Here is a 22,405-nt window from a genome sequence, read left to right as displayed (position 1 = left end):
CGGTCAATATCTTCGTATGGTCCATGAAAATCTCCAACACATTGACCCGCTGACTGATTGCGATTGATTGTAACTGTGACCTCTCTTTAATTTCTGCCACACAGTATTGGTTCAGCTTGGACTTTTCCTGGTTCACATAGTCTACATAAAGTTTAGTCTAAATTCAGTTGGTGTGTTTACATTCACTCTGTCTGATTTTCAATCCACTTTTGGAGCTGATTTCAGACATTCTTTCAGTTTTATTTCACTGTTGCTGGTCAGCACGCCATGGCCAGCTCCATTGTATTTACTTTGAACCTGTTTTTTGGTAATGATCATTTTTTAGTGGTTTGTTTTATGTTATGGATTGTGCTTAGCCTAGACTCTGGTGTTAATGAGAGAAGCTACATCTGATTAGCCAGAATACATTATTCAGTCCTTTCTCTTGCTCTGTTGAAATAAGAAATTTTCTAGCAGAAAAGAAAAGACATACAAGTAGCACTTTTACATTGCGTATACCCAACTCCTGAACATTTATTCCGCTATTCTTCTGAACTCCATTCAGTGTCTGTATTGCCCCTTCCTCAATTTCCACCCAGCCCATGAAACTCCACGCCATTATTATAGGCCATTGGCAAACCTCAGAAAAACAGATTACACAGAGGGAGCCTGGATGGTGGAGATGTTGGCCTAGCTCAGCCCAGCCTGGATTATGATGTGGACTCTAATCCAGAGGGATGGACAGAGAGATTGAGGGTTAAGGGATTGCATGGGCTCTGGGCTATGGCCAGGTGGATTCACCACAGGCAGCCATGGTCTCTGGATTTACAATGCTAGTCATGTTTAACCTGGTTTTTTTTGTGGGGTTTTTACTTCCATCCGACATTGTGAAGGTATTCATCACAAGTAATAAGCAGTCTAATACCATCCATTTTTTTTTTTTGACATTTTAATTTTTAGAACATGTAGACTGAGATAAGGCTGTATAACCCGGGGGCTGTATAATCTGCAGAGAATGTGCTTGAATAATTTTTTGGTCTATAAAATATTATAAATTAGTCAGACGTTCCTATGACAGTTTCCCAGAGACCAGAAGGTCAAGCTACTTATTTCATCCAACCAACAGTCCAAAACCAAAAGATATTTAAGTCACTATCACAGAGGAATAAGAAATAGGCATAAATCTACACGTGAGGAGTCGGAACCTTTGGAATTTTGGAACTTCTGCTTAAAAGTGGCATAGGCCTAATCACCAATAATCAAAATATTACACTAATTGTTTACTTAAGGGGATCAATCTAAGTATCTTAAAACACACAGTACATTTGTTGGAAACGCTACAGATCCCCGCATATGAATCTGAAAATTTAATTTCTCACGCTTGTTTTGGTCCTCTGTTGGGTTATGAATAAAAGAAGCATACAGAGCCTGCAAAAGTCCGGATTTCACATGCTGAAAAAGGCATCCATTGCAAAGATAACGATGTTAGTAAATGTGATTTGTGGTCCCTCTTAATTCAGATAAACCCCCTCAGTTTTGACTATGCTTTGACTGTATTTTCCCTATCGGTTCCCCCAGTTCAGCACCACCTCACTATATATATATAAAAAAAAAAGCAAGGCCTCACTCAACACATGGAGCCGCCTCCTCCTCTTCCCTCCCTTCACCCACCCTCTCCCTTGTTGCATAGGGGATTACGGATGGACGCAGAGACTGCAGCCCGTTACCGGATCCTGCTAACGACATAAAGAGCAGCAGTCCGTCCGGTACCTGGCTGCAAAATGCAGGGGAGGTCGGCAACAATGAGAAAATAACATCCGACCGCTGGACGGTGGACGATGGGCGCCTTTCTACCCCGAGACTGAGCGATGAAAACAAGGCAGAGGAGCGGACATACACCCCTATAGCGTCTGGCTTGCTTTAGCGGCATATACACAGACACGCCAGAAACACCATATTGATACAATAGTGTGCAGCGGCGCGTGAGTGTTCTTGTGGATATCAGTTGGATCGCAAACGCCTCATGACATGTTCGAGTAAGTGATAAAAGACAGTCTCCTCTAGTGTAATGAATAGCCTACATGCTATGCAGTGATCTTTCTGTGGTCCTCATATGCCGTCCATGGATGTGTGTCGTGGTCAGATGACTCACAGCTTTGCAAATCCCACTGACAACATGGGTGAGACAGGCGCTAGTTTGTGTAAAAACAGGTGTACAGCCACATTCTATTAGCCTGGATGACCTGATAGCTAGCTGTGTGTTTATAACCATGCTGTCGGTGCTCATTCATTCTAACGTTACTAACGGTAAAGCACCCCCCCAACCCATTTCACTGACCATAGCAGCCGCCACCCTTTCACAATCTACTGCTTCGTGATTATATTATTATCATATTTTGCGTTGTTCAGTTGTTTGCGTGTTTATCCAGTTATATAGCTATCTAGTGTTACTGGACTGGGTTGTTTTGGGTAGCTGGACGGTTGTGCTAGCTGTCCCATTAGCTTATCTTTTTAGCTCTCTTCGCTTTATTAGTAATTAAGGTTAACTACACCAGATAGTACCATAGATCCGATTTGATAATTGTGACACATTATGTTGCCGGTTAGATTTTTACATAATGTGCGGCTGACGGATTGTAAACACATCCTGACAGTTTCACATCATGCTCACACTCAGTCATATTTCCCTACCGTTAGGAACAACAAGCCTCTTACAGCAACCTGCTGCCCGATTGTGCTAGAAGGTGATCATTTTGACTCCCCCTTTCCCTCTCTAGCTCCTGTCACTGACAGCAGTACAGTGTGTAAACATTGAGGGGGGATGAGTTAAAACGTTTGATAGACACCAGTAAGAATGAGCTCGTGTTGCTTGGTTAGATACCTTGGTGGTATTAGTTGCTCTTTTTCTCAACCAGCATGCTCTGGAGGGGATGGGAAAAGTTGCACAGGATGCTGACCAACTTGGACTGCATCCTCTTCTCAGTCACCACATTTAGAGAAGCTTTTTTGCCCAACTCCGCCCTTTTATCACTCAGTCTAGTTAAGACTCCAGTTGGGCTAGTGAAAGAGAAAATTAAGAGCTAGAAGGAATGAGGATTTTAATAGGGATTCACCACTCGCAGCATAAATAAGGAGGGGAATTTGTACAGAAATCATCTTCATCATTATGGAAGCAGCAAAAACATGATGACTTGTGTCAAAGCAATGGTTAACTCTAATGGGAATAGTTTGAGGTAAGCAGGTGTTTGGTGTGTGTAGAGCAGTTAGGATCAAAAGGAGTAAATGAAGTGATGAGTAGTGGGGAACTGTAGCCCAGGAGCAGCCACTGCAGCATACTGTTGAGTAAGTGAGCAGAGCATTCATCAAGTTGAAGGTTATCTCATGTGTAGAGTTTACTTATATAAAGCAAGAACTTGGGCAGCTACATCTAATTCAAGGTGTCTGCTTGGGATGAGGGAATGGACAGTGGTAAACAATTGTGTGTTTAAAAGACAAATGCACATTTCTAAGATGACTAATGATGATAGTGGTGGTTGTTTTGCTTACAGAGAGATGAGGTGAAACCATGGAAACTGTTGTGGCTTAAATATAGTAATTTACACGTGTCACTGGCCTGAACATTAGATGCAAATGTTTTGGCAGCAGTATGACCCTAATGAGGACACTAGAGTCTGAACCATTATTTTGTGGTTAAAGGTGGAGTCAGAATTTCTAGAGAAAGAATGTTATTTGAATTCAACACCCAAACAAATTCATATTTGTATACCAAGTTGGCAAAGTAATATATCCGATCTTATTTACATTTTATTATCATGGTGTAACTCTGTTTCTCGTGGGGGAGGATGTGGGAGAGGGAAGAGATATTTGCTGAATTTCACGGACTCCATCTTTAAAGTTTAAAGCATATCAAATGTAAAATAAAATCAAAGGCAATAATAAATAAATAGATGTCTTGAAATTGTTTAGTCCTATTTAGTCAATTGTCATAGTTATTGGTCACATTTCTGTCAACTGACAAATTATTTGAACCCTGACCATCCTGTTAATTCAAAGTCAAGACAACTGTATAGCCTTTTTCTGCGTCTATCTATAATGGTGCGTTTTAGTCTTGATATTCCTAGTAGTGTAATTCTAAAGGGAAAAGCGGGTCTTGTGTTGTGTAGTAACACTTCTTGATTGTCCAGTCTTCTTGATTGGACAGTCTTAAGTCCCATTACTGAAAGGCTTTAAATACCCTGACTGTCTGGCTGCTGTACCAGTTAAAGTTCAGCTGATCAAATTGATTGTACATGTTTTTTTCTTTGGTCTTCAGTAGGCAGTGTGAGATGGCATGCTGTTATCAAATAGGAAACGCCTGCAGCCTTTACTTTTGAAATTAAATATGAAATGAGCTTACTTCTCTCTCTCTCTCTCTCCTCTGAGTTAAGTCTCTCTCTCTGTCATTTTTTTTCTCCAGTACGGCCAGTAACTCTCCACGTAGCACCCCCGGCAGCTCTCCCTCCCTGCGGCGCAGGGTCCTCGGGGGAGGCAGGGCCAGTGAGAGTGAGGGAGGAGGAGAGAAGAGCAGCATTGGAGGAGGAGGCGGTTCAGATAGCCCTCTGCCCTCCATACCTTCTGCCTCCTCCCTCACATCTGCTTACCCACTTGCTTCTCGCCACTTCAGCCGCAATGCCAAGGTAACTCACAATATCCGCTGATCAAGGTGATATGATATAGATGGGTGCTTAGCTTAATTTCTAAATCTACTGCTGGAGAGAGGTCTCTCGATATGCAGATATGGAGAGGTGAGGCTAAAGGAAAGAGCTTACTACCAGAGCTCCAGTTCAGTAAACAGTATGATTGCTATGTAAGCTTTATGTGTTTGCGTAGAAGACTTAAATCTCTCATGGCATCGCAATGACATAACTAAATCAAACATGTTGATAATATACCACGACTATTTATTCTGCAATCTTGTGGTGTCTTAATTAAAGACTCAAACCATTTCTGTGATGACTTTGCACAGTATGATCTAAAACAACTTTTAATAACAAGCTAACAAACAGTTGCACATGAAGGCATCATTCTAACAGATTTTTGTATTAGTCCTAAATTTTAGCTGCATTTTCTGTAATGTAATGCAATGCTGTAAACTAAGAATGCTTTTAAAAGTGGAAGTGTTAATAATTTATTTTCATCAATTAATAAAATGCAGTGAATGAACAGAAGAAGAATCTAAAGAAAATCCATGCTTTGTGTGACCACCCTTTGTCTTCAAGACAGCATCAGTTCTTCTTGGTACACTTGCACACAGTTTTTGAAGGAACTCGGCTGGTAGTTTGTTCTGAATATCTTGGAGAACTAACCACAGATCTTCTGTGGGTGTAGGCTTCGTCAAATCCTTCGGTCTCTTCATGTAATCCCAGACACACTTGATGATGCTGAGATCAGGACTCTGTGGGGGCCATGCCATCACTTCCAGGACTTCTTGCTCTTCATACACTGAAGATAGTTCTTAAAGACCTTGGCTGTATATTTGGGGTTGTTGTCCTGCTGCAGAATAAATTTGGCGGGGCCAATTATACGCCTCCCTGATGGTATTGCATGATGGATAAGTATTTGCCTGTATTTCTCAGCAGTGAGGACACCATAAATCCTGACTAAATCTCCAACTCCATTTGCAGAAATGCAGCCCCAAACTTGCAAAAAACCTCCACCGCTTCACTGTTGACTTTACAGACACTCGTTATTACAAACTGCCTTCTGCTAAAGACAAATATTTCAAATTTGGACTTATCAGTCCAGAACACCTGCTACCATTTTTCTGGGGGGGGTTCAAAAACTGGAGTTTCAATAACTGGTGCCTTGACGACCGTTATCTACCGGAACGAATAGCAGCGCAGATTTTGGTGCCACTGAAATTCCTTCTGCGCTGCTCTGATGCCAAGAAACAGACGGTAAAGGCAACTGAAACATCACCTAACGCATGTTAAGGCTATTAAACACTACACTTGGCAGCAGATAATGTTAGCCTAACGTTAGCTATTAGCTGGATTAAACAGTTAATTTGCTGACAGCTAAGCGGTGTAAAGTGTGACTGTATTTCACTGTAGAGGATTCCAACAACAGTGTGTACCTGCCGTTGTCTGAAGAACAACACGGGGGTGGTGATAAATAAAGAGGTGTCACCTTTTTCAGCTCTTCTGAGTTTGCAAGTATGTCCTATGCTTTCATGCATAGTTGAGTCGCTTGGCCTTCTTTCTATGTCGGCTTTTTGGCTGCAGCTCTTCCATAAAGACCACTTCTGGCCAGACTTCTTGGACAGTAGATGGGCGTACCTGGGTCCCACTGGTTTCTGCCAGTTCTGAGCTGACGTCACTGCTGGACATCTTCTGATTTCGAAGGGAAATAAGTTTGATGCGTTTTCATCTGCTGCAATAGGTTTCCTTGGCCGACCACTGCGTCTACGATTCTCAACATTGCCGGCTTTTGCAAGTGCACCTATGAGAATTGATGCTGGTTTGAAGGCAAAGGGTAGTAACTCCATATATTGACGCGATTTAGATTTTTCTTTTGTTTGATAACTAAATTGACAATAAAAACAAACGTGTGTGTGTGTGTGTGTGTGTGTGTGTGTGTGTGTGTGTGTGTGTGTGTGTGTGTGTGTGTGTGTGTGTGTGTGTGTGTGTGTGTGTGTGTGTGTGTGTGTGTGTGTGTGTGTGTGTGTATATATATATATATATATATATATATATATATATATATATATATATATATATCTCTGTTAGTGAACTTAGTGGACTTTAAAACGTGGGCATGTTTGCTCTCTGTCAATTTACCTAGCCAGTTGATGTAGTTCTGTGTGCCTGAAGGTTTCATACAAGCTTTCACATCTCTTTTATCCCAGGCTCATTGTTATGAAAAGAACAGATTGTTACTAATGATACTTATGACTGTTCATGACAGATGGTCACTGACACGCACCTTTTTTTAAATGGAGAAGTGCTGAAAACAAAACCTCCAGGTTACATGAAATAGGCTTGGGCCTGGACTGGCAGGATCACATGCACACAAATATTGAAGTGTGTTACTTTTTAATACTGTTCACTACTAAATATGCTGTTTGTTTTTGTTTTGTTTTTACAGAAAATGCAGAGCTGGTACAATGTAAGTACACATTAACAGCCATTCATTTCACATTTCCAATCCAGGCTACATGATTTTGCTGAGGTTTATGTGTTTAAGTTCCAGTTGAGTGGAACTAGTTACCAAGTAAAATGCTTATCAATGAAAAACTGTTAATCTTTTAGATATTAAGCCAAACATTCCAGCCTAGACCTGATGTGCTGGCTAGTGCTGGAGTGAAATAACATGTTCCATTTCCTGTCCTCACCCTAAGGTTCTCAGTCCTACATACAAACAGCGGAATGAGGATTTTCGTAAACTCTTTAAGAAACTTCCTGACACAGAGCGACTTATAGTGGGTGAGTGAGACACATACTGTAGGTGTCAAAGTTAAGTCTGTGTGTACTGAGCTAATGTGAAGCGAGCCACCCCTGTGGCACCACACACTCACAAAGATTAAATGCATCAACGTCAGACCCCCTTAATTTAAAATGAACCTCTTGAATTTTTATTGTTGAATTGTATTTTTTGACATAAGCCGGTTTCTTTCATTTTAGTCGACCTCTTTTCTTTTCCTGTTCCTTTCCTCAGACTACTCTTGCGCTCTGCAGAAGGACATACTGCTTCAGGGCCGCCTTTATCTGTCAGAGAACTGGCTCTGTTTCTACAGTAACATCTTCCGCTGGGAAACCACTGTAAGTCAGGGACACACTGTGTACACATTTGCACGCGCAACCTAGTTAATGTCACACCTGCAATCAGATAAGAATTCCTTTCAAATGCACTTGTTTGCAGATCAATATAGATAGACTAAGGCCCTTGTTGAGATAAGACTATTGTGCACAGGAATACACACTGAAGCATACGAACAATAAATCTCTCTCCTTCCCTGTGAAGATCACTATCCTGCTGAAAGACGTGACCTCTATGACCAAAGAGAAGACTGCCAAGCTCATCCCAAACGCCATCCAGATCAGCACTGACAATGAGAAGGTCAGACTCGAGCACAATGAACTAGTTTGGGCCCATTTTCAGCCCAAGAACTGAAGACTTCTAATTTTAGTCCATTGGCACATTTCTGTAGTTGTATTGACACATGATTCTTTATCCTTTACAGTTTAGTTGCTGCTACAGAAGCATGAGAAGTGTTAGCTGTTGCTATTATTTACTTCAACCTGTTTTTGCTAGTGAAGCAGTATCAAATGAGCTGACTTAACTTTATCTTTACTGGGTGTAACAAAGTAATCCCAACAGAGGGAAACCATCAGTCCAAATGACATCTTCTTTCTTCCTTCCTGTCCCACTAATAATCACCCTCTCAGCACTTCTTCACGTCTTTTGGAGCAAGGGATCGCAGCTTCATGATGATTTTCCGTCTTTGGCAGAACGCACTATTGGAAAAGGTACAATCTCCTCTCCCACCCGTCTGCCGGTTTATGCTGCTGCATGGTGTGACACGACTAGTAGTTATCATTTTAAAATAGAGAATTGTGTCAACAAGGAAGAGATGGCTTCAAGCACAGGCTTGGGAGAACCGTTCAAATCACTGTTATTTGCTGCATTTCAATATAGACATTTAGTTGAACAGCACTGGTGCAGAAACAGCAGTTTAGGAATAAAGCCCATAGCAACAGACAGTGACATGAACTATTGACTTAATGTTTCACCTGTAAAAGGCCGTCAAATAAACATGAAATCACTGCCAAGAACAATTATCAAACACTTTATTGTGATTAGAATCAGATATGTTAACTTCAAACCTACTTACTTGCTAATCATTTTTCATAAAGGAGATCGGCAAAATTCAACATGGTCTATCTTAAGATAACACATTTTAAAGTCTGACAACAAAAAATAGGTTGATTGGCTATTTTAATTTCATAGAAAAGGTAAATCTGATGGGTTGTGAATTTATTCGTTGTATTATCCTGATAATGAAGTGGCTGAGGGGCTGTCCCCCATTGGGGCGGCTGTGGCTCAGTGGTAGAGCGAGCAAGACACTGAACCCCGAGTTCCCCCCGGTGCTGCGCATCGGAGTGTGAATGTGTGTGAGTGTTTATCTGATGAGCAGGTGGCACCTTGTACGACAGCCTCGGCCAGTGTATAAATGTGTGTAAATGGTGAATGTATCCATGTATGATGTATGATGTAAAAGCGCTTTGAGTAGTTGTTAAGACTAGAAAAGCGCTATATAAATACAGCACAGTACATTTACATTGGTTATCAGCCATTTTAATTTGATCCTAATTAACTACTGAATGAGAATATTTGTGTTTATTTAACAGTCTCTATCACCAAAAGAGCTCTGGCACATCGTACACCAGTGTTACGGCACTGAACTGGGCCTCACTAGTGAAGACGACGACTATGTCTCCCCCACCACCGAACACATGAACGGCCTACTGTGAGTGTTTCCTGTGTTAAACCATGTTAATATAAGGTGCGGTGCATTCTATTTGTATGTGTGCTTGCATGTTAACACACTGACTGAAAGAGTAAGTAGTTTGTGTGAGGATCATGTGTAATTGGTTATTTATTTCTGTGTTATTTTATTTGATAATATTATACTAAATACTAATGTTTGTCAAGTTTAAGAAAACTACTATGCATCATTAATTGTGCTGTCTCTTCCTTTGACAGCGCTGGGAACTTTGTTTACTATACTAACTGACATTTAAGCATTATTTATGTAAATAAATACCTTACTAGCATAACAAAAGGGATAACAAATGTATATTATTACCGTGTTTACTTGTTAAAACAGAAAAAGTAGTAGAAAAAACAATCATCAGGTCTTTCAAGTTTTGAAAGACCTTTCTTATAAAAAAAAGATATATATATTTTTAAGCAGAACCTATTCAAGTTATTAATTTAAGTTTCATGAACTAGTGTGTTTTATGTCAGCCAGCTTACCAATTGCATTAGATGCCTGGTTGGTTAAAGATTGCTAACAACTAGTTCTAACCAGCTCTAAGTAACACTTGGCTCTTTCTCTCACAGAGTTTCTCTGTATGTATCTCTGTCTCACGCACTCTCAATTCCTCTCCCTGTATTTCCCAGGCCAGGAGACGAGTCTGTGTCGGTTACAGACTTGCTAGACCTGAGCTCAGTGTCGGTTCCCTCTACGGGCAGCTCTCCCCCTCCCCTGGTGCCCTGCGGTCTAGCCAGAGCTCCCTCAGCCACCAACCTCGCGGGCTCCTCTCTCTCTTCCTCTGCCTCCTGTCTGCCCATAGAGGTACCTTCGTTGTCTGGACGCAGACTCAGCTCTGACCCCCTCGAACCCAGCCCGCCCAGCTCCCACGGTTCGCTGCCATCCACCACTCCCACCAACGCCTCTGCCTCTGCTCCGGCCTCTACTGCTGCTTCCTTTGTGAGTGTTCTTCTGGACACCCACACATACACACATTCAACGTTGCAAAAGCCAGTCATCAATGTTTGCATACTCTGATCTTATCAGATGTCTTATTTTTTCATTACTTCACATGCAAGGCAATTGAGCAAGATATGTAAAAGCTGAACCAGCTGCAAGGCTTGTTGCATATTTAGAAACTACGGGTTCAACTACAGCATCAAATGCATAGAGTAGAGACGTCCATTTTAATAATTGGATTTATCACAGACCGGTCAGAAAAGTCTGCTCAGTAATTCATCTGCTCCTGCTATTTGTGTTTTAATAGAGCAGCCGACAGCTAATTGGCTAGCATTAGCAGCCAGGATGGACTAAATTGAGTAGAATCCACACACTGCTCCGTTGACTCCCTTGGCTTCAACTCTCATAACCAAAGTCAGCAAACTCAAACAGAGAGCTCAGATCCGTGTGCAGTCTTCTTTTCGTCTGTACCTCACGTACTTACATGTGACCGCTATATTCACTATATAGCCAGAACCAGCCAACCAGCTGGAGTCACAACAGTTTCATGCGACAGGTGCACATATTGTGTAACTATTCACGTAACAATTTATCGGTCTGTTGTTGTGACTTAAGACAGCTAACGTAGCAGCTATCATCTTCTAAATCTAAACCTACAATATATTATTTTGCAGTGTTTAATGTTCAACTGACAGATGTGGTGGAATCTATGTTAATGTAATAAGTACGTAAAAACTGGTATTTAGCTATTTAGCTGTGAATTATGTTGTATATGATTAACAAATTTGATTTTTACACTTTCCAACATATCAAGTACAAGCTGCCATTAGTAGCGCTTACTAGTTTCATTTTACACACACATTGATGTACTGATTAAAACTGCCGGAGTTGTTCTCCTTCATCATCTATTCACTGGCTCTTAAAGGACTAAAGACATGACCCTTCTGCAAGATTTGTGACTTAGTAAACCATTGATACAAATCTGGCCTTGTCTGTGATCATTTTAAGTGGTTTCCAAATACTGTACTGAACAAATACGACGCTTGATTACAAAGATACATCTCCTAGGGCATGGCAGGCTTGTTATTATAGCACCTTTAAAACACAGCTGCAGCTCCCATCTAGCATTGAGATCATACGTTGCAATCAGCACTCTCGCGCCACACTGTTCAAAGTACGTATTTCAGCTATGGTAGCCTTCCAGCTTCAAAAAGCTGGTCTCTTGCTCTTTCGGATATCTTTTTTTCTTTCTGGGTGAAGAAGAAGACTCTTGTTCCTGAAATTTAGATTTTCAATACGTTTCGTCCGCCATGTTTCCTTCTTCAAACTTGCCAGGGCCGGGAAGTACCCATTAGCAGATTAGCAGCACCTGTGAGTTTATCTTATGACAACAAAAACGCAAAAGGCGGAGCAGTATGTCCTGTATGTCCCTTACCGGCTAACGTATTTCAAGATGGGGCATGAATATGGAGCGTCTAACCCAGTTCATGCAAATGGAAATGTAAAATATCAAGCAAATAGGAATACTTGGAATTAATGGTGGTGGTAAATATTCATGAATACGGACAAGTTTGTAAACGGGCAAGACCGATTTATAATGACTAAACACTAAAAAAACGCAACTAAAACACGTTACACACTGAACCTTTTTAAAGAAGGCCAAAATAATGCAGTGGATTACACATAAAATCACTTAAAACAGAAAAGAATTAAGGGAAATACAAATACAAAGATCATAAATACTAGTGAAGAAACACAAGATGCATTTAAGTAAGGATGTGGATGATGTGTTGCTCCTGTTGGTTCTATGTACAATCATTTCTGATCAAAAAACAGCTGCTTTGGTAGTTTCCCCTGCAGTCTTGACAGATCATGGCCAAGCTAAAGTGAATAAATGGAGTGCTGTGTTGACTGTCAGTGGTTTCACATAAATTGCACAGCCGCATTGGCATGTCTGCTTAGGCTGCGTCAACACTAGGTCAGCGCAGCTGAGGCTTCTTTACTCTCAAGTCAAATGACAATGGGGTTATTTCTACACAAAACTCTTGCTAACTCTACTCTTGTGTGCGTTCTCCTTCCCCCTCAATGCTTCAGAATCTGGAAGAGGGTGTGGACAGCCTGTCCGAGTCAGCCAATCACATGCTGCTCCCGCCAACCACCAGTCTGGGAAACCTCTCCTCATTGGACATCACCAACGATGAGGACCTGCCCACAGATCCCAGCAACTCCTCTGATACGCAAGAAGAAAGTGAGTGTTGTTTGGGTGAACAAACCACCCCAAGAACCCAGTGAGATTTTAAAAAAGTGTGAATTATATGAACATTTATAAAAAAAAAAAATAAAAAAAAAATATTAATTTTTGTTGTTACTTAATTTTAATTTTGTCCTTTTTTAATCGGGTGAACTACAAATCAAGGAAAATACTATACATGTCTTCTGAACTTGCAGCCGAGGTACTATCAGATTAGAGCACCAATGCTACTTTAAGGACTTTTAAACTCATGGGATTTTATACTGTTATACTATTTTGAAACTCTATTCTCTGTACATGTAGTGCCCTCTTAATTTACTGTGCTCAGTTAAGGTTGTTAGGTTTAATCTGACTGTCTTCATAAATGGTGTTAACGGTTATCATAATTCTATAATTTTCCCTTCCTTCCTCCTCAACTCTGTGAACGATTTGTTTCTGCTTCATTGCTTCCAACTCTTTTTCCAGGGATAGCTTTTCAAACATTAACGTGGATTGATTTACTGCCTTTTGGGTGAATCTGTTCTTAAATACACAATAAGTCCTTTGGAAGTTAGTGCAGGTTTTTTTGGCAGATTGTCAGATGATTAACGTAAAATTGCCTCCAAGTTGAAAAGATTGTGATATGATTGACTAGAGATGTTAATGAGTAAACCAGAAACTCAGTCGGCCTTTTTCACCCTTTTCCCTGAATTCATATGGCAAAAAAAAAATCTTAATTACAGGTGGAGTAAGTGTGATTATTAAAGTGTCATCTGTGCCTTTTAAAAACAAACGTTTGCAAGAGTCTTAGGGCCATTTTTTAACGATCTGAGTGCACAGCATTAAGCGCGTGGCGCAGGTGCATTTAGGGCGTGTCCAAATTCACTTTTGCTAGTTTGACGGCGGAAAAAAGAGTCCATGTGCCGGGCGCATTGTTCAAAAGGGTTGTACTTAGTGTCTTCATTAATTCATAGGTGGGTTTTGCGCGTACCATGCACTAAACCAATCGAAGTGTCATCTCCCATTCCCTTTAACAGCCAGGGGCGTTTGTACCTTTGCTCATTGCTATTATGTTGACAGATTAATAGTTTTATTTGTAATCTATTTAAACTGCAGTTTAGGTCTAACCAGAAGTGCAATAGCAGTAAATGCAGGATATACAATTACTTTTTATTGACTTTAGACCAGGTCACTTCCCACTGCCTCAACATAGCAATACGCCAAGAATTCACCTAAACATACCTCCCTGTAAGACCAGCATGCCCATGGGTACAAAGCTATTGGAACGACACCGGCGCTGGACTTAAACTAACAAAGACCATTGTGTCTGGCCTTGCGCTGCGCCTGGTGCAAGATAGGGCAACTAATGTTTACATAAAATGGCAAACGTTTTAATTTACCTGTTTTAGATGCATTTCAAGAATGACAACCTGCACTGGATTTATAACTCAGGACAAAAACAGGGTTAACTGTATAACCACAAATATTGATTTTAAATAAAATCTTAAGAAGGTGAATCATTTCTGTTTTCTTCTTGACTTTTAGGTGAGGTGGAGTCGTTCTGCGCTGACCTGAGCGGGCGGCTGCACATCAACACGGCGGTCCGCATGAGTGTAGACAAGCTGCACGACCTGCTATTCTCTGCTGACACGCACTTCATCCAGCACCTCTTCTCCCAACGACACTTTACTGGTAGGTAAAACACACAAATATGATGGTCAAAACTATTTTCTTTATGGTCGAACAACTTTCATTGATTTTAAAGGATTAGGGCACTTTTTGTTTTGGGTCATTTAACCTGTGCTTGAAAGATCTTTCTCATGCTGCAAAACTATGTTGACCTATGAAGATGTGATCTTCCCACATTGCCTTGAACACATTAGGCAGAACTCGCATTAACTTGTTTAAACTGTGTAAGAGAGCAAGTTTTTCCTGTTGAAACGGTGACAGTTGGAGCCTATTGTTTGTTGTTGCTCTGTTGTTTAATGAGCTACTGAGGCTGCTGTCAGTGAATCTTGTCTGTCCCTGGAACCTGATGTTTGTCAAAAACCTCAACTTGTCATCTTTTAATCTGTGGAAACATTTAGATGATTTATTTATTTTCTAAAAAGGTTTTGTTGCTCGTGTTGCTGTAGTACTAATCCGTCCAGCTAATATATACCAATGTAGTGAAGCACCCCCCTCCTCCCCATCCCCAAAAGACTTGTAGCCCACTAATGGGAGGGCCGCACTAGCTCCTAACCACCCTCCCTTACTGGTTCTTGATTTCTTTGTCACTCTGTATTTAATGCCCTGCTTTTGTGACTTTACAGCATTTTTCCGTTTGATAGACTGATACTTAAGGTCATCTTTGCATAAATGCTGTGTGTACTTTGTACTTTTTCTGTAGAAGTTTAAATGAAGACAGAAGTTGATTTGGCCAGTGGCTATCCCAGTTGGAAGCCCAGCCCGCTTGGGAACATTGTGTAGCTCTAATTGGGGCTTTTTTTTCTTTCTTTTTCTTTTCTTTTTTTGAAGATGTGTAGATCTCTGTTTTTCTCTCTTTCCTTTCAACCCCTCTGGCTCTTGGTCTCTCTCCTTTTGATTTATTAAATTCTCACCCTCTCTTCTCGACCTTTTCTTATTTTCACAAAATCACTTGGGAATTTTTGCATCTCGTGCTCTCTTGATTTGCTGATGTTCTGTCTCTTTTCTCTCTCTCTCTCTCTCTCTTAGACCTATCTGTGCGTGAATGGCAGCACGACAGCAGCAGTGGGAATACCAGTCGTGTGCTTAGCTACACCATCGCCCTCAACAACCCGCTTGGCCCTAAGACTGCTCCTGTGGTGGAGACACAGGTCGGTTCTTGACAAACACTGGCTTTTTTTAGTTTACTTATTTAGCCAACTGGCACACAGGCTTTTCTAAAGGTTTTTCATTGCTGCAATCCAATCAATTAAAACTATAACTTTACATGTCCTTCAGTTAAAAGATGGTTGCATTTCATCAGGAATAAAACATTTTTTTTCCTTTTAAAGCATTTAGATTTATCTTTGTTTTCAGAATCTGACTTAGTTCTTGCTGCGTTGCTATACTACTGCTACATTCAACCATAACAAAAACTGCCTGGTGACATGTTGTGACATGTCATTGTTGTATATATTGTTCTAGTGTTTTTTGCTAAAAAATGTAATTACGCTGAATACAATACAGAGACTGAATGCTGTGAAATGGCTTCGCTTGGTGCTGCCCCTTGAGATGGGTGACTCTCATTACTCGATGCCAGACCCTTAATCTTTCGGATTTAAGTCTGGATTTCCAGGCTAACAAAATTGGCCAATTATTGTCGTACACGGCTCCGCCAGTTCCGATGTCGGAAAGGTGCGGAGAGAGCAACAAGCAATTTTGATGAAGCATACTGGTGCCTTAACAGCAGTTTTTTTTCCAATTCATGTCAGCCTAAGAAGCCAAAACTAGCTGAAATGTCTGTCAGTGGTATGCATTTATGTATCAGAGAAAACAAAAGTTTGCATACCATTAACTATGCACTTCCACTTTACCACCTGCTCCCAGACGTTGCATAAGAGCAGCGCCCGGGGCGAGTGCTACGTGGTGGACTCGGAGGTCATCACCTCAGGCATCCCCTACCAGGACTACTTCTACACTGTCCACAGATACTGCCTCACCTCCATCAACAAGCACAAAAGCAGGCTCAGGTAGGTTTGTTTTTGTTGTCTTATTGGGTTAATCATTGTGGGTGGGATTTATTTTTGGAGCTTTGCGCTCACCCTTTGAAAACCACAGTCAAAACAGTAAAGCCACACATGAAAATCCTACTCTCCTCTCATGTTGAATGCTTTGCTTTCCTTTTCGAGTTTGTTTATTTCATGACTGTTACTGAAGTGTTGACTATTTTCAAGATAAGCTTTTCTTATGTGTACTGGGCTAAAAAATGTTGTACTTTCTTTCATGGACTCAAAGTTTCTTTTTGATATTACGTTGATATTTCACGAGCTAGATAAGGGGCAGAGAAGGCTGATTATGATAATAACAATAAAAATAATAAAAATAATAATAATAATAATAACAATGATGATTTTTTACTAAACACAATATGAGGATAAAGGGCAGCACCACATGTTATAGAAGCTAGTAACATCAGTGGGGTATGAAGTGAATAGGTTTAATGCTAAATATATGCTGTAGTGTTCTGAAGTGCAATAGGAACACTAATGTCAAACCAGAGAGAGAGAAATGTAAAATATGATGCAAACTGTAGTTGATGGTTGTAAAGTGCCTCAGCATGGAGACCAGAAACTGTCATATTAGTTACTCCCATCAGAGCTTTCTTTCCCTTTGTGTAAACCAGCATCCCTTCCTGATACTTAAAAAAAAGTCAGTCTTAACAATAAACACCTACTGGTGATATTGCTTTTATTCCTAAGCCTTTTTTGCTTGGCCTTTTCTTTTCTCACTTCTGCAGACATTACCGCGACTGACTGGTATTGTTTTTTATTATTTGACTTGATGGCACATCAGCACATTTCCAGTACAAGTGGGACTATGTATTTCAGCGTGTCACGATCAAAGAGCAAGGGCATCTTTCCTGGTATTTTGCATCGGCGTTTAACTATCACATAGAGAAAAGAAAAAGGAAGACACAAGTTTATTCACTGACATGTAAATGTAAATGTGCTGTATTTATATAGCGCTTTTCCAGTCTTAACAACTGCTCAAGCGCTTTTACTCTACAAAACATTCACCATTCACACATTCATACACTCGGCCGGGCTGCCGTACAAGGTGCCACCTGCTATCAATAAACATTCACACACATTCACACCCGATGCGCAGCACCGGGGCAACTCGGGGTTCAGTGTCTTGCCCAAGGACACTTCGACAATGACTGCGGGGCGGGGATCGAACCACCAACCTTCCAATTGGCAGGCAACCGCTCTACCACTGAGCCACAGCCGCCCCTAACAGAAGCCTTAATCTGACTAATTTTGCAATAAGGGTGCAAAAACATGTTTTTATTTAATTTTTTTAATTTAACCAGGTAGGTCTTTTGAGAACAGGTTCTCTTTTGCAATGGTGACCTGGCCAAGAAAAGCATAAGTGTGTAGGACAACATACAGTTTCACATTCAATAAATTACAGGAATGCAAAAGGCGACATGAAGTGCAGATTAGGCATTACAAAACTGGTGTGAGGTGTAAGTAAGACAAAGGGTATCCGAAAGTAATGAGGTTAACACAATATACATGAATAGACCGTCTATAACATTGCTGAGACTTAGTGTAGAACCAAACAAAACATGAACAGTTAGTGCAGCTTAAAGGTGCTCTAAGCGATGTTGGGTGACGTTACTTCTTGTTGACGTTAGAAGTATTTTCAAACTAAACAAGACTAGCTTGGCCCTCCCTCCACCTCATCCCGTCCCCTCCCCCTTCCCTTCTGTGCTTTCACACTCTAACCTCCCACCCCCCACCCCCAGAACCTTCTTGTCGGTTATTGGCTGGAACACTGTTTGTGTATGCTTCGTGGTGCAGGTGGGCACAGTTTGTTTTTGTTGGTGTTTGTAGACCCTGGGCTGTCTACAGAGACTGTTTGTTTACAGTGCATTCTGGAGACAGGCAGCTTGCCGATAGTGAGGAAATATTTGCTGTACGTGACAACAAATGTTCTAGCCTAAAACACATGTGACATCGCTTAGAGCACCTTAAACTAATGGCTTTGACTGTCAATGTCTGCTTCTCAGTAACTCTTTCAGTAGTTGTCTTAATTTACAGCCTTTTTCCACGAATAATCTGGATGTAATCCATTCTGTGTAAAGTTTTTTTTTTTTTTAGGGAAATTTTGGGTGGCAGTAGCTCATTCCATAGGGAGTTGGGTTGGGAACCGGAGGGTTTCTGGTTCAAGTCCCCATACAGCAAGTGGACTGGACTGGAGTATTGATTTAATGCCAGAGCAAAATAGAGCATGTTGAATTGTCCTTATGTAAAACATGAAAGAGTTTTCTTTGTAAACACATTAGATTGTGTCTATGTGTTTTTAAGCAGGTTTTGTTTGCTTGTCCTCTGCCCAGAGTTTCCTCAGACATCTGCTACAGGAAGCAGCCGTGGAGCCTGGTGAAAGCATTGATTGAAAAGAACACCTGGAGCGGCATTGAGGAGTACTACAGACATATGGGTGAGTCACATGCTCGGCCTCTCTCAGTTTATCTCTGTAAACACACGCTCGTGGATACTGAACTGACCCATTCAGTCCGATTTCCCTTTTGTAAATAGCTGAACAAAAGTAAAGTGAAATTGCTTAAACGGCACACTCTTGACATGAAACCCAAATGCAGAGTTTCATTTTGCAGACACAAGATCACTTCCTGTTGTTTGTCTGAATTTGTCAGCAGGCATAATGGATCCCTATTAATAATGCTTGTGAGAATCACTCCTACTTTCTCTTTTCAACATAAATGGACGATGAGAGTCCGTTTATGTGGTCCATGGTTTATGTCTAATTAGATTTGACCAATAAACTTTTTCTATTTTGACAGATTAAGGCATTTAAAAACCTGAGCTTCAGTATCGATACCAAAATGATTTTTGATTTGTATTTAAATTCCCCCTTCCCTCCAACATGTGTTCTGCTTGTTACTTCACTTGACTTTACTGTGCCGAAGGAACAATCCTATATCCAGTTGATAAACTTTTGAAATGAAAATGGATGCAAACTTAATAGATTTTTTTGTAAACATGTTTATTGTTTTTACACAGTCATATAAGAATTTTGCCCACATGATACCCACACATACTTAAAATTATCTAAAAATGTTACTTAATAAAGCAATGTCTGGTCAAAGAATAAAATACCAAGAATGGAACCAAGTTTTTAGCATGTGGTACAGTACTTGAAACGCTTTGATACTGAAGTGCTACTTTTTCTTATTTGTTTAGTATTTACTACTTTCCTCAAAATGTGTTCTGATTGGCTGTTAGCAATGTTTAGGACATGTTGGGAAAGAAAGCCAGTATTTGTCCCCTCACCTTACTTTCCTGTGTATTTGCATTCCTCCATCAATTTACATTCCCAAATGCAGAGAGCGAGGTGAGCAAGCTGGAGACGCTAATGCAGACTGAGGTTTCCGTGGTTACCACAGGCGAAGCAGTGGGAGCAGACGCTGCCAAGACCCCACCGGCCCTGCGCCGCCGTAAACGCACCTGCTCTCGACGGCAGGGCGACAAGGAGCGAGAGAGGGAGGGAGGAGGCATGGGCAGCGGAGATCGAGGGGACAGAGGAGTCGGAGAGGAGAGGGACAGGAGAGACGCCAGTAAGTCTGCCAGGACACAGTTGTTGAGAAGTCAGTTTTGGGACTTTAAATCTTTGCCACCAATGTAAAAGCTCATGCTTTGTAGCTAATCAAAAATCCTGATTCAATATTCTGTGCAATACTACCCTCTAGTGGTTCTGTTTGGTGTAGCATTGCAGAAACAGAAACCGTTCCTCTGCTGTGTCTTCATCTGTCAACCTAGAATAGGTGTAATTATCACTGGATACTCGCTTGAACAGGATTTTTAGGGTGGGAGTTGCCATAGTGAATCAAACATTAGTGTTTCTTCCTTGAACGTAATTGGATGTCAAAGAAATGAGAGAGGAATTTTCAGACAAAGTCTTGGACTTAAAAAGAAGGGGAAACTGGTCAAATTCATAAATAACACTGTTTACAAGGGATTTTTTTTTTTAGCTGTTTTGCCTTGTGGAACTTTTCTTGGAAGCAATAGTACTTTTAAATTGAATCACTGTTAGAAATAAAATATACATTAAAAACACAATGGTCACTGAAAAACCTGTCCTGTATATTTAATTGTTATAGGTGCTCCGTATATAAAGCTGGGAGACCGTTCACGGGGTGAAGGACCTCACAGTATATCCACCATCCTCCTCATTGTCAGCTTCATGTAAGTTCAAGCGTGTGTGTGCGTGTGTGTGTGAAATCATTTTACTAGAATACAAGTCTGAATGTTGACTAACAGCAATACAGTTGTACAATTATATTTTGACTAAATATAATTTCCTTTAAAAAAAACTTGATTTATCCTCTTATCTTTTCATAACAGTTAACTAGGTAATAAAATAAATAGTTTGTGCTTGTGCGTGTCAGTGAGTCCTTGGATAACCGCAGCCTTTCTAAATCCTTGGTGTCTCTTCTGGTTGTTTTAAATGAAGGTTTTTTCCAGCATGTTTTACAGTATACTGCTACATTAACCATATGACTCTTATGTCCTTTCAACTAGTCATCGCACGCACAATAACTTACTTTGAACAGAGATTAAAGTTTCTAAATATAGATTGTGTTCTATAAAGAAAGGGACTTTCTGAATGTATGAAATGAGCACAGTGGACACATAAAAGCATGTGTGTCCTTGCATGTGGTTCTTTTCCTTAGTAATACAGTATGTGCTTTCCTCTATTGTTTAATCAAAGCAGAATAAAACGAGTCTCTGTCTGTCCTTCCATTTTCTCGACAACCCTTCTTCTGTTCAACTTCACGCTTGGCGGGTGTATTGTTAAGGAAGTGTAGTATTGAGAGGGGTGCTCTTTAGATCTAAGGGACATGATCATTAGTAATGTGTTATTTACACACTGTATACTGTACACAGTGTATTGAGAGGGGTACCCCTTTTAACTGCCGCCGCCAAACGACATGCTGGGCCCACGTAGTAGGAGCTGAAAAAAAAAAAAAAGATTTGTTCTTTTTGTTTTATAAAATTGGTATTGCAACATGTATTGGCAACTGGCGTCAAAGTCACGGTTGAAAAATGTTGAATGATACCCAGCCCTAATCAGGAAACAAGGAAGCACAGTTTTGAGTGTGAAGTTGTTTGGAAGAGCAGTTCTCGAGAAAGCTGCAAGCGACAATACTGCAGTGCAGGTAATCGGCCCGTTCCAAACTGCCACATTTTGAACGGGTAAAGCACTTAGTGATGTGGAATATCAGGAGTTACCTGATCAAATCTCTGGTTTGATTGTAAATTTGATTTACTTTGGGTTTCTGCTGTCTCGGTTCTATCCACATCTGAATGCTCCCTCATTCAGACATGTTGGAGATCGATCTTCTGCATACTAACAGCCTCACACTGGCTTTCTTGCTATTTCTCTTCTTTCCCCTTCCTTTCTGCAATACTTCTTGTGAATAGGATCTGTATCAGGTTCGTATGAGAGGCTTTGATTTTTTTTAACACTGGCTGCAAACTTAAGAATAATGTAAACGATACAGGAAAAATCCACCCTTTAAATACTCTTAAGGTGAACTCAATTAACCATGAAGCACATTTTTGTTTTTTAATTCTTTCATGCAAATACGACTGATGGAGTGAATTTAAAGTCTGTATTTTGTTGTCACCAACATCCAAAGGACTTAGTTGTTTTTTATAACGATAGACAAACAATCAGTCTTGCTATGTATTCAGTCTAGAAATCACCTTTTTAAGTCACCTTCAGACTTGTAGTTTGGTTTGATTATTACTTCTGGTCTGCTTCATGTTCACTTGAGAAATTAATCAAATTCTGGTGACTGAAAGCCAATAATGCAGCATTCTTTAAGAGAAGATATAAGAGCTATATATATTTTAATTTTATATATATATATATATAATATATATATATATAATTATATTTAGATTTAGATTTATGTAATAAATCTACTGCATTTGTTATATATATATATATATATATATATATATATA

General features: G+C 40.4%; 1 protein-coding gene across 6 annotated transcripts in view; it reads left to right on the top strand.

The window, feature by feature from the left end:
- gramd1a (GRAM domain containing 1A) overlaps positions 1-22,405 on the top strand; it is a 33,975-nt gene that overhangs the window by 7,299 nt on the left and 4,271 nt on the right. For 3 of the 6 annotated variants that reach the window (XM_032518449.1, XM_032518445.1, XM_032518447.1), the window contains 16 exons: positions 4,436-4,655; positions 7,105-7,125; positions 7,358-7,442; positions 7,675-7,778; positions 7,981-8,076; positions 8,406-8,486; positions 9,369-9,487; positions 10,144-10,453; positions 12,548-12,701; positions 14,229-14,375; positions 15,399-15,520; positions 16,236-16,378; positions 18,751-18,854; positions 19,759-19,989; positions 20,533-20,617; positions 21,857-21,868. In XM_032518449.1, coding sequence (XP_032374340.1) covers positions 4,436-4,655; positions 7,105-7,125; positions 7,358-7,442; positions 7,675-7,778; positions 7,981-8,076; positions 8,406-8,486; positions 9,369-9,487; positions 10,144-10,453; positions 12,548-12,701; positions 14,229-14,375; positions 15,399-15,520; positions 16,236-16,378; positions 18,751-18,854; positions 19,759-19,989; positions 20,533-20,617; positions 21,857-21,868 — 2,034 coding nt within the window. Of the gene's footprint in view, positions 1-1,922; positions 2,016-3,168; positions 3,213-4,435; positions 4,656-7,104; positions 7,126-7,357; positions 7,443-7,674; positions 7,779-7,980; positions 8,077-8,405; positions 8,487-9,368; positions 9,488-10,143; positions 10,454-12,547; positions 12,702-14,228; positions 14,376-15,398; positions 15,521-16,235; positions 16,379-18,750; positions 18,855-19,758; positions 19,990-20,532; positions 20,618-21,856; positions 21,869-22,405 lie in introns of those variants that run through there. The other 3 variants (XM_032518451.1, XM_032518450.1, XM_032518448.1) reach the window with 3 other exon arrangements.

Source organism: Etheostoma spectabile, chromosome 6 (genome assembly GCF_008692095.1).
Source record: "Etheostoma spectabile isolate EspeVRDwgs_2016 chromosome 6, UIUC_Espe_1.0, whole genome shotgun sequence".
NCBI classification, from domain to species: Eukaryota; Metazoa; Chordata; class Actinopteri; order Perciformes; family Percidae; genus Etheostoma; species Etheostoma spectabile.
The sequence above is the reverse complement of the archived record's forward strand: the minus strand, read 5'-3'. Positions and strand labels throughout refer to the sequence as shown.